Source organism: Dinoponera quadriceps, unplaced genomic scaffold (assembly GCF_001313825.1).
Source record: "Dinoponera quadriceps isolate SergipeBrazil2010 unplaced genomic scaffold, ASM131382v1 scaffold3289, whole genome shotgun sequence".
NCBI lineage: Eukaryota > Metazoa > Arthropoda > Insecta > Hymenoptera > Formicidae > Dinoponera > Dinoponera quadriceps.
In genome coordinates, this window is record NW_014558238.1 from 427857 (window position 1) to 444979 (window position 17123).

Below are 17123 nucleotides of genomic sequence, written 5' to 3' on the forward strand. Positions count from 1 at the left end.
ATAAGTACTGAGTTAAGTTACATTACAATGCGTGTGTTTACCCTCGTCGATCATTTTATCACGTGGGACTTGATCGATGTCATTTGTGCGTTTCAGAAAGCGCGTACGAAGATGAGGAGCAATTCGCCAGGGGCGGCGCAACCCCTGGTGAAGGCGTCGTCGGTGAAGAGGACGACGGACCAGGCGGAGGTAGTGCGAACTTCCCTCTGAGAATGGCGGCCGACACAGCGAGGGGTCGGATCACCGCCGTCGGCGGCTTCCTCCGAGGCGCCGCCGGGCAGCACGTGAACTTCGACCCCGAGGCGCCTCCACCGCCGCCCCACGCCGTTCATCAACAGACGACCGGTCTGCTCGAGCGACCGGAAGTCGACAAGAAAGTCAAGGTACGAATACAAAATTCACTTCAGACCGTTTGTGAAAAGAGCGGTAAGTCGCGAGCGATCATTTCGTCGGAGGGACTCGCCGTCATATTAAATTTTACGTATTCAACGAGCGGACGTTTACGATTCTCATACTTCTTCGGGGGGCTCGTTCTTTTCAGCGTTTCAGCTTTTAGTCGTTGAATGTCGCGACGGCTCTCCTTCATCCTTCAATAATCTGACCCATCCTTCACCTGGCTCGGCGTTTCCCCTCCGTTCATGCCGGCTTCTCGACGTAAGAAAAACCGATTCGCACGAAGCGTAACGTAAGTCGCGCCCGTCGCAACACCGATTTAAATCGCGAGATGCGGCGGCCCGGAAAGGTTATCGGGTCGTCCGGTTCCCCCCGGCTACCGAGAATAAGTCGCCGGCGGTTTCCGTTCTTAGCATAAATCCCCCCTCTTTCCCTCTGGGGAGCTTCATCGGGTTTGAATCGAGGGAGCCGCAGAAAGAAACGGGAAAGTCGGCCGGCCGATAACGACGTTCCGATCGTCGGTCCAATTTGCGCGGCCCGCTGCGGGGAAGGAAGCGCGCGACTGCTCTTCTTCCGAGTCCTTTATTGGTGCACCGGTGGTCGCCCGATAGTGATTTGCCTCTTCCCCCCTCTCCCCCTTATTTCCCGGGCTGTGGAGGAAGGAAGGCGCCGGCAGCGGTCGGGTCAAGTTAAATTAAACCTTAATGCTGTTTCGATAGCGGCGTCCACAGCGCAGACGACACAACGATAGACCGGGCGATTATTTTTGCATAGGGGTCGAGCATCCGCGAGGATATATATATAATATCGCAGGCCGGAGGCGCGATTGATCGACATCACAGACGGTTTAACCTTCGGATAAGGCCCCTCGGCCGAATTCCTCGCTCGCTCCCCGCCAGCCGGCTGCATTATTCAGCGACGCGGTCCGCGAATAGCTCGCGAGCTTTCAAATCGCTTCCCGCGCTTTTCTGTATAATTGATAGCACCGTCTCGGCGCGCCGGCCGGGAGAGGAAGAGAGCGGAAGACGAAGGACACGACGGGGTGTGAAGCCCGCGGCGGCTACTTTTTTCTCCCTCTGTCGACGGTCAGTCTGGATCGCGCTCCCGGCGAGGATACGGGCGGGATATTTCGCGCCCGCCTCTCCTCTCACAGCCTCCTCTCACTGGTTCAGACTTGCTGATGGGAACGTTCGCTTTTATCGTCTCGTAAACCGACGCGAGCCGGTTGGATTTCCTAAAAGGATGGGAGCGGCCGGCCGTTCCGCCGATTTCCCGTTTCCGTGATATCATCTGATTACGTCCTCGTAACGTTCCGTCATTCCGAGACGCACTCGGCTCTGCGCACGGTTATGGGGGAGCGCGCGAGTGCGCGTTTAATTTATTCGGAGGATGAAAAGCGGCCCGGCGATGCGCACCGGATGCTTCCATCTTTTAGTGCCTCGTAAATGTCCCCGGGCGAGCTCGCGCGGCAAAACCGCGAGCACTGAATTCTGATGCATTACGTGACCGAATTTCGCGCACGGCCCTCATCGATGAGATCGGAATAATCGAGCGACGGCCGTGGCGCGGCTCGGGGATTAGAATGTATGATAAGAGGGAAGGAAATCGAAGCCGTCGCTTCATAATTCCTGACGCCGAAATGTCGGAGTCTAAGAACTTTCAATCGCGCGATTTCCTTGCGATGTAGAAGCGCACGTATTATGGGGTATCCTGAAAGATTCCTTTTAAGATAAATCGAGTTTTGTTAAATAATTATAACTGAAATTAGTTTTCACAGGGTTGTAAATGTCGAGTGTTTTTTTTTTTTTGTAAGTGTTTCTAACGGATCTCGTTTATCTACAGGAAGTTTGATGCTGTGTCAACTTTTTTGTAGATTTCGGAAGGGTAATAAGGAATGGATCGCGTAAAACGGAATATCTCGTTTATCTTGCAAAAAAAAGAGTAATTTTTCTCGTATCTCGATGAATATTAACCTATTCCATTCCTCTCCCCGTTCCCATATAGGAACAGCAAATTTACCTATCTTCAAAAAGTTTTTTTATCTATGATAAAGGTAGACTTTGACCCAGATTTTGTTATTGAAATATAGTTTGAACTTTCGCCTTTTAGGAAATAATTTCACCTGGCCACCACTCATCACCACGGTAGTAGGTAGGGGTGAAAAATAACCTTGCGAAACACATCTCTTTAATTCATTGCCTCACCTTTTTAATTAATTAATTAAAAACGGTATCAAATAAAAAATTGAAAAATTATGATGAGGTGTTGGTACGGCACTTGGATCTCATGCATTTCCATTTTTGTAGCCCGACCTGAAATGGATTAACGACCGAATAGTCTATAATGTAATTACTATATTATATATATTTATTATATTCATCTATTACAAACTTATATTTTTATATTTTCTATTATAATAATGTTATAATGGCATATAAATGTATGCAAGATCACATGTTAACTTCATCACGCCGTTTACGTCTTTTAAGTACGTCAGCTTTATATAAAGAAAAATAACTAAGAATCTGTGAAATAAATTTACTGTTAAATGAAAGTTTCCAAACTTACCCGATAGAAATAGTGAGACAATTTAAAATCGCACGTGCACGCTGCACACGATGTCATACCAGGTCGCCGCTTTGTAGACTAAATTAGAGGAGTCCAGCAGCTAATGATTCCACTGCTATCCATTAAGTTGCAACACTTAATAAGCTAGAAATAGTGCCATATTCCATAACCCGACTGTCCCACATTACCCGTTCTCCCCCTAAGTGCCACGTTTGTTATAAAACGCTCCATTATTCTGATGGGCTTTCCGACTCGCTCGAGCGTTTCTTTCGTTCACTTAATTTCTGCAGCACTGTTCGTGTGCATTCTTAGAAATATGACAACAGACGATAATACGTCGAAAGTAGATCATCGTGTATTACGCACGGATGAAAATAGAAATATAATACGTCACCATAGTCACCATCACGTCACCGTATTTATCGTCGGTGCAACCCCGTCGCCGAGGCGCGAATGCAACGGGCGCGAACAGTAGATACGGACAGTCGGCCGCAGACAGTGGTTACAGACAGTGCGCGTGCAGACAGCGTACGCGCCGGTGGAGGCGGTCGAATGCGAGCGGTAGAAATAGGAAGCGAGTATAGGCGGGAACGGCAGCATCTAAGCGGCCACCGAAAGCAGTAGATACGGTCCGTGCGGTCTAAGGCGGGCGCGAAGTAGGTTGACTGAACACTGACACGGCTGCGTGCGTGTTCAATCGATTAATTGCCGATACTGGCCGTTGCGAATAGTCTTCTCGAAACCGAACGTGAATCACGTCCTCTTCGAGAATAACGGGAGGTTCCCGGTTGGTGATTCTTCTCTTCCCGTAAAAAAAGCGAATTATTTATTTCGATCCTGAAATAGTTATCGTCCCACGGACGTGTAAAACGGACCGTCATTCGTTTGCACAAGCCGCCGGGACTCTCGGCGAGAATTTTAATTTCTGCAAATACTCGCCCGCGCGAGTTTTTCTTGTTTACTCATGTTAATATCGACCTATTTTCCACAATTTCGATTGCTTTTTACATTTCTTCTTTCCCCCGTTAACTTTAATTTAGACCTGCAAAATATTTCTATAGCCATAGTTTCAGATTTTTCGATTTCCGCCCCGAAGATCGCAGGAAACTTCGATCGCACGCAGGATTCCGTCCGTTCATCGAGCCGCTCTACGCCCGACACGCGTCGAAGGTCGCGCATGACTTCCCGAGGAATCCCGAGATTTACGAGGCGCGTTAGCTGACGGCGCTATTCAGCGCGAGTATGCCGCGCGCCGAGATCCCTTAAGGTGCCTACCCCCTCTCTCCCTCTCTCACCAAAGCACTGAAGCGTTGCATTTAATCCACGACGGTGGGGCGAGCGATGCCGTGCCGCATCTCGGCGAGCGTTCGCGCGTCTCCGCCGGGTCTAATCCGCCCGCCGTTTATAAATCCGTTCCACCGGAAACGGCTTTTCAGCGGGACGACGTGGCGAATCTTTTCGCGGGAGAGAGAGAAATAGAGAGAGAGAGAGAGCGAGTCTCTTCACTTCGCACGCGCGCGAATCCACCGGGATTCTCGCCGCCTTGTGAAAACAAACGTCCCGAACAATAACGACTAGGAATCCTCTCTCTCTCTTTCTCTTGAGGGGTGCAAATCAATATCCGAGATTGAGGGCGTCGATACAATCCAAAGCTGCCGGTCCCTCCCATCCCCGAATACTCTCTGCGCGAGGAGGCTCCTCTCCGCGGCGGAATAACGCGATAAAACGCGCGGAAGCACTTCCGAGGGCTCTATGGGACGACGCTTTCAGACCGCGCGGGCGGAAAGTTCCATCCAACGTTCTATTCTTCGCGGCTCATTCGAAGAAACGGAAAGGGATGTCAAGTTGGTTCGTTATTCTCCAGCACAGAAAATCGGATACAACCGAGTACAATCGATGCGCCTGTGTGTACTCTGTCTCTATGCTCGGACGGACGGGCAGATAAATCCGTGCATCTCGTTCGAACCGAACGGTGGGTCGTCCTACTTCAACGACGATCGCAGCACGGTTGCAGTCACAATTAAAGGCCCGTGGAGTATAGCACTTCTCTCGTAAATCCACGGCTTCAATTTTCCAGGTCATAAGCGGCCGCGCCGCTTTCTAGGTCGTAAAAATCCGAAACTGGTTGATTCCTCGTGGGAAAAAAGAGAGAGGGAGAGATGGTAAAACGCGAAGTGGACGGGGGAGAAAAAAGCTGGTTCTAGCGCGACAAGCCGGCACTCGTCTTCGAAATAACGGGATATAATATCGCGAAGGCCGACAACGAGTGTTTGCCAGGCCGCGCCTTAATTGTCGAACCGGCACACCCTCGGCAAACTCGTCCATCATACGTAGTCCGGCCCTAAGGCCCGCGCGACCCTTTTTCGCCAGCGAGCTTCACGCGACTCCTGTCCTTCCTGAAAGTAGATCCTCATCAAGGTGAAGCGACGACCACGCGAAACACACCGACGTCGCGTCGGCACGGCGTTGCGTCAGGATTTACGTCGGCGTTGACTCGCTCGTGCGCGCCGGCGACACGTCGCACATGTGCTCGCGGGTCAGGTTTCGCGTAAAGCTGGCGTATACGAGGAACGAACGAGGAACGAGCGGCGAATGCAAATTTTCTTCGTTACGACTCGTAAACGTCGCGTACGCCGCAACGAATTCGAAAGCTCCGGTTCGCCGATTCGCTCGTGACAGTGGTTCGTCGGAGACAAGAAGTTCGTGCACTTCATTTGGGCGCGGATTCACGCGATAAAAAAGTTCTCGCTGCCGGATGTCGAAGTTTAGCTGACGAATGTTTCGCTGCTGTAACTAAAACTTCAGTTACCGTTGCTGAATTGCTAAAAGCTATGTCTAATAACATAAAATGCCGTCTCCGCTGCACGCATCGGTCGCTGGACGGTTGCAACGGTCGTAACGTTTTTTACCGCACAGCAGCGACACGTTTTCAATCGAACCAATGTTTAACGTACGGCGGCAATATTTTCTTCTCGTGTACACATTCGTGTGGCACGCTCGCTGTTCGTCCGTTGTTCGTTGTTTGCTCAACGTACACCCGCCTTAACACGCGTCTCTATCGCTCGCTCGCGAACGACAGATATGATCGGCGGATGAATTCGCGAGGGGCCGGCCCGCACGTCGGCGGCATCGGTGTCCCGAATGATTTTCGATAATCGATAGTAAAATTGCTAATTCACGACTTTGGATATCCGTTTCGCCGGACGCATCCGCGCTCGTGACAATGTAAAATTGATTGCGAGATGCGCGCGCGCGCACACCACCGGATTGCGTAAAAACACGCTGTTGAACGGATTTCACATTTACGTCCGAAATCTCGGAAAATAGGATCGGACTAATTTGTGCGCGCGCGAACAGCGAAATATAATTTGGCCGGTCATCAACGGACGATTCCCATTTTCGCCGTGTTTTTCCTTTTATTTTCCCGCCGGTAATTCCGATGCATTTAACCGCAAACCGCGGGGAAATATTGTTTTACGCACCGGTAATCTGATAGTATAACGAATCAACTTCGTGACGTAAATTATTTTCCCAATGCGAGCGAACGAGCGCGCGCGCGCGCAATAAAAGCGCCTCGGCCACCACGGCTTCAACTTGATTACGAGCGAGCGCTAACGTTAACGAGATTAGAATCGACCGGGCGAGGATTACAAAAATACAAGACAATTGCCCGACACTTTGGGAAAAGAATCGGCGAGGCTGATTGATTCCGATCGAGTTGGAGTTGACTTCGGATTCGCCGTAGGAATTCGTTGAAGCGAACGGATTGTAACGTAGAGCACGCTGCGAAGAATGTAACCGGGAAACTCGCGTTACACATTCCCCGGATTCAGTGACGGGAGACTGCGATTGAACTTCCAGCCCGGCGGATCTCGCCTCGTTAAACTGCTCTCTCGCATGCGAATTCGCTCTCCAAATTCTGCGCCCGGATTCCGCCGTACGGAGCGCCGGCACGAAGTCGCATAGCGGGCGATGAATCGCCGTGTGGCTGCAGTAACGACGACGACGACGACGGCGCGGCGAGAACGACGCTGAAACGGCGCTGGGAATATGTGTAACTTAATGCGCGTTTGGTGTAACTCGCGACAATGGCGCGATGTGGCGGATAAGTGGCAGCGCGCGAAAACATTTCGAGAGACGGACGTCGGCGATACGTGAGAACACGGCCGTGTGCGTTCGCCGGACGAAAAAAAAAAGAGAAATGCGTGAAGAGAGAAAACGGAGGGGAGAGGGAAATAGGACGCGATTTTATTCGTCGTGTGGAACACCGGCGACGAGGTACGGAAATCATGGCTCGGGAGCCGAGGATTTTCCGCCCCGCATTTGTACGGAACTGATTAACTCCCTTCAACACCGGAACCGCGACAATTTTTCCTCTCCTAGAACCGCGGTCGGGTCAATTTTTACCCATCTTCCCGTTTGTAATTAAATTTTTTATAATTAAAAAATACGCCGGCTTTTTTAATTTCATGATACCGTTTAATTGTTTTATGTTAGAGGAGGCTTCTCGGTGACGAAAATGAAAAAAAATGGGATAAAAAGAATCTGTAAGTGGATCAAAGTGATTTAGCGGTTCCGGTATTAAGACTCGCGTATCAATCCCGTTGAAGTAAGATATAATTTATAAAGTCGTTTCAAAGGACGTTCCTGATGAGCAATTTTTTGTCCGGATCTAACTGGCCGTCGAGAAGTACGATTTTCTGAGTGTATATAATTACGTTGGGCGTTTAAAATGTAAAAGTGGGAAAATATGAAAATTGTTTTATTTAAAAAATATTTATTTTCTACTTGTTTATAGCATAATCATTGAAAAACATTGGACAAAGTTTTCGTAAATGGAGTATACCTACGTTTTTCACAAATGACTTTATATAAATCCGGTAATTTTGCTCTACATGTAGTTGCATCCCAACAAACATGGTGATGTAACATTGACGCCTGTGACGTCATTAGTACGCTTTTAGTATGTCACTTGACGTTCTTAATACGTCACCGTGTTTGATAGACCATGCGAGAGCTGAGATATTTGCGATTAAAGTTGACACTTCTCACACGCGTTCCTTGAGAGATTAACGTGCTATTTTTAATTTCAATTTTTGATATCTTCTAAGGTAAAAATAAGATTTTAAATACTAAATGAAAATCTATCGTAGTATTAAAGTATTAAAGTAAAACTAATATACAGACATTATGCACAAATTTCAGAATTATTAACCGTATATATGTTTACCTCAACTTAGTTTCAAGTTAACATTTATTATATAAGTAATGAAATAAATATGGAGGAACGTAAAATTAATAAAATATGGAGAAAGAGAATTAATTTTGTTTGATAAATACTAAATTTATGAATAGCCCTTTTAATGCGCTACTAAAAATACGAGCCTCACACAATCTCCTTAAATAACAGGTGCCATCCGCCGCTTACAAAACGCCGCCGTGCTTAATTTACGACTGGCAATCATTATTAATTTCCACAGTTTAACGGTTTAGAACCACCGTACAATGTGAACAGCGAGAGAACATGTCTTTACGCATTTGGAAGTGTAATACGAAATTATTACGCTTTCAGAGGCACAGCATACACGGCATGATGGAGGAAGAGAACGTGGTGAGACCTCATCAGGAAATGGCCACCCTCTCGCTTCAGGAGAAGAAATATCTTCTTGCTGTCGAGCGTGGGGACGTGGCTTCCGTTAGAAGGTGAGCGGAAATTTATGGTTACAGAATTTATGTTTTGTCCGAATTATCTTTTTTCATCAGCTAGGAGAAGAAATAAAGTGAATGAAGCGGAAGAGCCTTATAAAGATTTATTTAACATGGTTTGTTTCCAACCATAATCTCTGTCTTCTAACATTTGGAAAATACTTTAAACAGGTTTCACATATTTTATATACACACAAGTATTTCAGAATGATAGGTGAAGGCTTAACTCGTTAATAGGATCCACAATAGCAAATAAAAATATCTTAATAAACACAGATTCGCAGTTGTTCTTGAAATATTGAACTTTCATTCTAGAAACTATTTATTTGTATTATTGTATGAAGCATACAAATAAATGCAATGAATTTTTGCTGTTATGTAGCGTTGGCACGTATCTATTAAAAATGTTAATTTATGGCAGAAAACTCCAACATAACTTTAAAAAGTATTCAGTTTAATAGCGCCAAAAATGGCAACAGATAAAGTGCATATTCGACATTGCGTTCTTTACAAATTCCAACAAGGAAAAAATGCTGCAAAAGCGTGCGAATCGATTTGTTCTTTTCTCGACGATACGCTGTGACAGTCCGAAACGCAAAAAGTCATAGGTAAATCCCGGCAAGCCATCAACATCGGTCGAAAACCCGAACGCTTCGTAAAGAAAGTTCTGCTCTGCATTCGGTGGAATATCAAAGACGTGATTTATTATGAGTCGTTGGAGTCGGATGAAACAGTTATCGCAAACTTGTACCGACGCCAATTAATTCGCTTGTGCCAGGAATCGGAACGAAAACGCCCGTATACTGGCAGAGGAGAACGTTTTGTGAAATTGCTGCATGACAATGCCAGGCCACACATTGCTTCTGAGACAAAAGACACCATAATGAATCTTGACTGAGGGGTGTTGCAACACCCGGCGTATTCATCGGATACAGCTCCTTCGGATTACCACTTCTTCCGGTCGATGCAACACGCCTTGTCACACACTTCCAATCAACGGTTGAAATTCAAAAATGGCTTGACGACTTCATGTTCAAAGACACAGCATTTTTCCGAAATAAAATTCATAATCCGCTTGAAAGATGGTTTGAAGTTATAAAACGTAACGGCGAGTACTTTAATTGAACAATTCGTTTCACTTTCTGTGAAAATAAACCAAGGATTGAGACTGATACTAAAAAAATATCGTTTTTATACCGTTATTTTTTGGTATTACGCAACAACTGAAAAAAGCCGATTTGTGTAAATACCGGTATCAAGAAAATTTCGATGTAACACCGGTATAGATTTCGGCACGATATAGGCATAATGTCGGCATTTTTTTTTATATCGATATTGCTACCAAAGATTCTCCGAATTTATACATTTTATTTCCTTTCCAAGTTCTTTTGCAAAATATATGTTATGATTATATTATGAATCTAATTGACTTGATGATGTTCACAGTCAATAACGTGATAATAATACCAGCAAAATATCGATACGATATCGTATCGAAATTCGTAATTACCGTTATTATACCGGTATTATGCAAAATTTTAGTATGACAACGGACAACGAAATAAACTTTCCTTGAAACAAACTTTGAATTTAGTCGAAAAATTTCGATTATTCACTTACATACGCCTAATATGTACATAGGTGTATATAACGAGTAATAATTAGTGTATATAACGAGTAATTTTCAAAAAATTAAATTTATCTTAATTTTCATATTTATTTTTTTCATTCAGCTATTAATCGAAACTGTTATTGCGTACGTGTTTAAAATATAGAAACGACGGGCGGGATCGCGCGCAAAGGAAACCACTTGTCATTTTGTGTCGGCGACTCGTTCGTGAGAGTCGCGAGCCTTGAAATTTGCGCCACGTTCGGCGCTGGGGCGACGTGTTTATCGGGCGTTGCGCGCGTGAATGAAGCGATGACCACGTGACGGAGCTGTCAGCTGAGTTAGCACGTGCGGGAGTGGAGATAAGTCCGCGCCCCACTACGTGACGCGGCCTTGCCCCCACTTTTACGCCGCGTCAGCTGACAGCTCGAGAGCACGTGGCTGCTGAAGCGCGTGCTCGCGCGCGAGTAGTAAATAATAGCTGGCGCGCTTACGCAGTAGAGCTGGTAGTGAGCGTGGCGGTCGAGATACAATCGTCGATATCTCTTCTCGAGATTATTCTGCCGACTTGAAAGGGGATTCGTTGGAAAGCTAAAACTTCTGTCGCACTTTCGTTGGACTCAAAGGCTTATATTCTGAACTCTCTTCTATTAACAAAAGTGCTTCCAAAAGTGGGTTAAAAGCCACCTGATCGGCTGAGAAGCCACATTCAAGGCGCTTTCCGATCGATAAAAGAAAGCAGAATAAAGTCGGGCTAAAGTCGACCTTCGTGGAAATAAATATTAATTGATATATCCTGTATGTGTTATCGGAAGGAAAGAAGGAAGGTGGGGAAGCGGTTGAATTCCTTTCTTTATTTGTATAAAATATTTTCACTTCAGCGGAAAGCTCGGTTGTGTGAAAACGGTTTCATTTCCGTCACGCGAGTGTATCCTTTTCTCACGCCTTCTCGAATTAAGCGTTCGATTATCCTCCTCGTTCTCCTAGTTGCGAGCGTGCACGTGCGCGTGCACGTGTTCGCAGAGATGGCGAGTGTGCCGAGTGGAAAACCCATCGCGCGAGTAGCAACCCTGCGAGGCAAACTTCTCTCCTTCCGTACGAGAGAAAATACGATGGCAATCAACGTGTTTCGCGAAACTAAGTGTTTGCCGCACAGCGTGACAATTTTCTTTCGTTTAATCCTCCACACGGTAGCAAGTCTCGTATCGTTTCCCGGCATTATTAATTCGACTTTAGCGTGCATTTTTTTTAATATAAAAACACGACTTTGATCTAATTGCGTTACCGTCCTTCAAATATTAGCTATATTATATACAGACGAGACGACATGAGATTCAACACAAAGTTTGTCGTCTCGCTAAATTTACGTTTAATCGAGTTTCACTTAGCTTCAGCGAAGAGACGGATATTTCTTGATATTATTGAGAAGCATCACCGTGCGCCATTTCGCATTCCCTAAGTACGAGGCGGGCGTTTGCCTCTTCATCCGCTCGTGCCAAAGGATCCGCTGATTATCTTACGAAGCTCGCTCGCGCGATTTCGAAACTTTCTGGAATTCCCTCCGCTATGCTCTTCACGCTCGCGTAATTGAAACTGATTGCGATCTGTGATTAACTCCTCACTCTCGTGGAATTTATCGGCGCGTTTGCCTGGGCTCGCGCGCGGCAAAATTGCGATGCCGCGTGAAAAATTCCGCCCCGGTGTGCTTACGTGACAATACGTGTATATATCGGCGTGCACGAATCCTAGACGGCAATTTATCAACCTCCCGAATATCCCCTGTCACTGCAGAATGCTCCAGAAAGCTCAGGAGGCCGATATTAACATCAACTGCGTGGATCCTCTCGGACGATCGGCGCTGCTCATGGCGATCGATAATGAAAATCTCGAGATGGTGGAGCTTTTAATAGAGCACAAGGTCGATACCAAGGATGCGCTCCTCCACGCTATCTCCGAGGAATTCGTCGAGGCGGTGGAGGTCCTTTTGGAGCACGAGGAGACCCTTCACAGGAATGGCGAGCCTCATGTAAGCCTTCGCATATGCACCCTATGTAAGCGAACACGACTTTAGCGGACATAGAGGAAGTAAGGACTTGTCGATAGGATATATTTAACGATTTTATTTTCAATGATACACCGTTTTTTCGCTTTTTTCCCGAAGCCCTCGGCGACGTTGCAGCGATGTTGCAGAGTTGTTGACGGATAACGTTCACGCAGCTTTTTTTCTTCTTTTTAATGCGCGAGATAAAAACAGATCCGTTTTCCGATCGTACTTGCAACGAGTATATTATTCGTTATCGCTGATTACATCGCTATCGTTGCATCCGACATACGCTCAGATGGACATGCAGATACCAAAAGCCGATTGAAGTCGTAAATCGATCGTCGTTTCGGTTGCTACACAAGCGATTTTCCCTTCGTTCTGTCCCGCCGTTAACCGGTCGTATTGCGCGTCGTAAAGGCGATTCCGCCGAAGGGAACGACCGAAGAGTCATTCCCCCGCGGACACGCGACCAGTTCGAGCGACAGAGAGAGAGAGGGAGAGAGAGAGCGAGTCGCGAAAAGGAGGGAAAAAGCAAAGGGACTGGAAGAACGCGAAATTTCGAACGGACGCTTTAATCGGCTTTGCTGAGGAATCAGCTTACGCGGAACTTCGGGGATGATATCCGTCCGCGGCACGGTAGAAAATGCGCGAGCGAATTCATTATATGGGGAGAATTGGATCCCTGCGAGGAAAGGGTTACCACCCGTGACGATGACTGATTAAGCCGACTACGTCAATGCCGACGAGTTCCCGGCGCGAAGGGGGATTATTTGTCGATTGTCCGCGCGAGACGAGATGACTCTTTTTACGGCAGTCGATTTAGGTAATTCATTATTTCATCGGGACTGAAAAGTAAATGACTCGAACGCCGGGTGTACGCAATGAAGCGCGATTATTGCCGAGAGTCGGTCACGGCGGAAAGCGAATTTTGAGACCGATGGGGGTTGACGAGAGTTGAAAAATTGCTCGTACTCGGCCGGAGAGAAGCGTTCGCTCTTCAGCGACGGTATTTCAGAACAGTAATGACTTCCACTTTAATCCCCTCCCAGAGCTGGGAGGCTCTGCCCGCTGAAACAGCCACGTTCACGCCCGACATCACGCCGTTGATCCTGTCGGCTCACCGGGACAACTACGAAATCATAAAGATCCTGCTGGATCGCGGATCCACTCTGCCGATGCCGCACGACGTGCGCTGCGGGTAAGATACTTTGTTACTTCATTAAACGCTTCCGACGATAATCGATAATTTCGCATCGTCTCGTCTGGCTTACGTTGCCGGCTTACGGCACGTGAATTTAATTTACGAGGGGCGTCAAGAATTTTCGAATTACTCGACGCCCAATTAAAAGCCCAATTAAAAGCTTGATCCGTCATACCGCGAACATTAATTCAGAGTCTGCTTATCGCTATTCTCTTTCTGCGAGTGTTTTAAAAGTATCCGTCGTCGATCCCTAAGTAAGTGCGCTCTTTTTGGGCTAATTAATCCCCTTGGCCGGTTTAACCGTCTTGTCCCTTTGCGCGGCCGCGACAAAAGCTAATTAAATTAGGCTAAGCGTGCGTGAGTGCTGCGTTACCACTATCATGTATTCGGGCGGGAATTTAATCAGTGATAATAGCATCGTGTTAAGTCTCATAAATCCTGTTCTCTTGCAGCTCGCGCTGAACTAATAGGAAACTTTCCGAATTCTCTGCCGGCGTACATATGTAGAAGCAAGAAGGAAAAAGAATCTCGCATCATATTACATATATATATAACGTACTACGTTATTACATAAAGTAACACCGTAACATTTACTCTCGCGCAGTACAACGTAGACCTAAAAATAAATACCATCCGCAATGTGGAACAAGGGAGGAGAGAGTGAGAGAGAGAAAGAGAGAGGGGAGGAGCAGCAGCTTCAAGAGCGAGGCAGTTTTGAATAATAATATTTTTCGTGCGAGTCTCATGTGAAGAACTGCCATTTTTCACTACAAAAGCCGCACCGGCGGTGCTGAGTACCCACATTCTTTACCTATAGCACCGCTTTTGTTCGAAAAATGGCAGTTCTTCACGCGAAACTTACCCGCGAGAAATATCGTTATCCAAATTTGCCCGCGTGTGCGTTTGCGCGGGCGCGAAAGTAAAATATCCCGCGATGCGAAATTCCGGAATAATAATTGTACATGCAAGCCATTTCCATTTCTTCCACTTCGAACGCAAGATTTCCCGTCGGTCGCGTTACCGTCAAAATGTTGATAGAAGGGATTACGGACGGTGTAACGTCGCGTGCGACACACGATCATCTTGGGAAATATTCGGGAGACGCGCGAGAAACAGCTGGGAGAGCTACCGGGGACATTTCATTTTCGCTGTTGTTGCCATTTGTTATTTATTGCAGATGCGACGAGTGCGTGACATCGAGGATGGAGGATTCCCTGAGGCATTCAAGGAGCCGAATAAACGCCTACCGGGCGTTGGCGTCGCCGTCCTTGATAGCGCTGTCGTCTAAGGATCCCATTCTGACTGCCTTCGAGCTCTCCTGGGAACTTCGACGACTCTCGTTCTTGGAGCACGAATTCAAGTGCGAGTATCAGGTGAGAAACAGACGTTTCTTGGATCCATTATTCGCGAGCAATACAGTCTTCAGGGTGTATTATTGATCAAGACGCTCAGTTTGACAAATTCTTCGCGCGTAGTGTCTTCACGACGATATTCATCAACACGACGATGTCTGCCTCAGACTTTAGATAGTTGTAGCATAAAATGAAGTTTTTCAAGAATTCGTCGAAACTTGCACTATATAAGAATATAGTGATGAGTGTAACAATGAGCGTTACATTAGTAAGCCTTTAAGCCTTTTGCTCTAAACAGTAGATTGTAACGTTTCTAGCAAAATGCGTGTTCAACGCTACCAGACGCTGCGATTTCTAAGATTTAAGCGTAATTGTTATTTCGGCAACGCGGGAAATGCCTTTTACCGGAAATCGGAAAACGTTACATTCTATCGCTCCGAACGAAAGGTTAAAAACTTACTACATCTATTTCGGACTTACTGGCTAGGAGCGACATCGAACACGACATTAATCACCTCGCGGCTAGACACTCGCGAGATTCAATATTTACCGAAGTGATCGCGGATCAGCGGACCGGTTATTCCGAAATGAAATGTTAAAAATACACGGGATTTCCCTCGTAATTTTCGTCAGGGCGTTTTTACACGAGTCAAGCGGAAATCGCCGTGGAGACGCGACGGAAATACGGGGGCTTATTTCGAGCGGAGCGCAAAATGAGGGTCGACTTTTCGTCGCGCGTAATAAACGGCGCGGAGGGGGAAGTTTTGTCAGGCGGAGGCGAGAGAAACTTTTCCGACCGATCCGCGAATTAATACGCCGTCGGCTCCTCCTCGGCGATGTTCCCCAACGACTGGTGACATCTCATTCTCACCGAACGAATTTATCTTGAGCGCCAGACCCCTGCAGGCACTGCACGGCAGTTAACATATGTTTTCCTTAATTTAACGGTTGTACGTTCACACGCCTTTCCCTTTATATCCTTTTCGACCGAGTCAAGCGCGTTCTTTAAAGTCTATTTAGCTTCTCCTTTTTCCTCTTTCTTCACCCTTCTCTCTCTCTTTCTCTCTATGCCTAAGTGACGAAAGTTTAAGTGTCCGCTACGGTCGAGTAACTTTTGATTTATACGTGCATAAATCGCGCCCCGCAATACGGCAACCGAGCAACATGCTATCGGGTTGCTTTATAGTCTCCTCGGTCCGCCCTTTATTCACCCCTCCGACGTCGTCAACACTCCTGAGTTTCCCCGAGCCTTTCGCTCACCCTTTCCGCACCGTCATCAGCCTTGTTTCTTTAACCTTTTGTTCCCTCTTTCGCTCATCCTTCCTGTCAATGGCAAGTCCACCTTTTTGCTTCCCGCTGGCTGTATCTTCCCTAATCTTTCAAGTGTCGAGCGTAGACAACAGCTCCGGTGAAGACGTCTCTAAGAATAAAGACGCGAATACGTCTTGACGAATTGCTTCGGGAATCCCTCTCGATTCCTCTCTCTCTCTCTCTCTCGTTTTACCCGACTCTGCTATCTTCCTCCTGATTCCCGAGGACGTCCCGACGGTAGTTGCGCTTTCAATCTTCATTTTTACACCGGGCTCGTCAATCAGACTTGACATTAATCCTCCAGCTAATTTAATCCCGTGTGCGTAATTTCTCATCGAAGAGCGAATCGAGACGCGAGTTAAATAAAGCGCCGTGTTGTGTATCGGCGTTCTCGCGTTTCGCGAGTTAGCTCGGGTTTACGACGCCGCCGAGGTTGGAGGTCGACGACCCGATGTCGCGAAGTGCGATTCGGGGTAACGATTTCCCCGCGATAAACCGTGCAGCAGTAAACGCGAAATATAACCCTTTCGATCGCCCGGTCTACACTCACGCGACGCCTCCTCCTCTGTGAGAAACAAGCGTGCAAGAAAATGCATTTGCTTCGATCGAAAGAACGCGTGTTCCCGCAACCGCCCCGCGGCCTCCGTGGGCTCCTCGGGAACTTCGTACTTTCGAAATGTCGACTTCTTGGAGATAAATTCTCGTTGGTGTACAGGCGTTCACCCTGCGATCGGCAAACCATTAACCCTTTTAGTGCCGGGAGCCGATATATCGGCTCCTGCTACACCGGCGAGAAGTGCCAGAGCCGATATATCGGCCCGCACCTTGTAGCGCTTTACTATTCGCATTGCGAGAGATCTCTATCAAAATAAATTTAAAATACGTTATAAATAGTCTAATTTCATTACGAGAGAATTAAAATAAATAATTTTTAAATAT

At 46.9% G+C, this 17123-nt stretch overlaps 1 protein-coding gene across 1 annotated transcript in view; it reads left to right on the forward strand.

Moving 5' to 3' along the window:
• LOC106749788 (transient receptor potential-gamma protein) overlaps positions 1–17123 on the forward strand; it is a 102494-nt gene that overhangs the window by 69189 nt on the left and 16182 nt on the right. Inside the window, exons 3-7 of the mRNA XM_014629608.1 lie at positions 97–383; positions 8534–8664; positions 12068–12302; positions 13370–13518; positions 14699–14894. Of these exons, the coding sequence (XP_014485094.1) occupies positions 213–383; positions 8534–8664; positions 12068–12302; positions 13370–13518; positions 14699–14894 (882 nt within the window). The 5' untranslated portion in view covers positions 97–212. The remainder of the gene's footprint in view (positions 1–96; positions 384–8533; positions 8665–12067; positions 12303–13369; positions 13519–14698; positions 14895–17123) is intronic.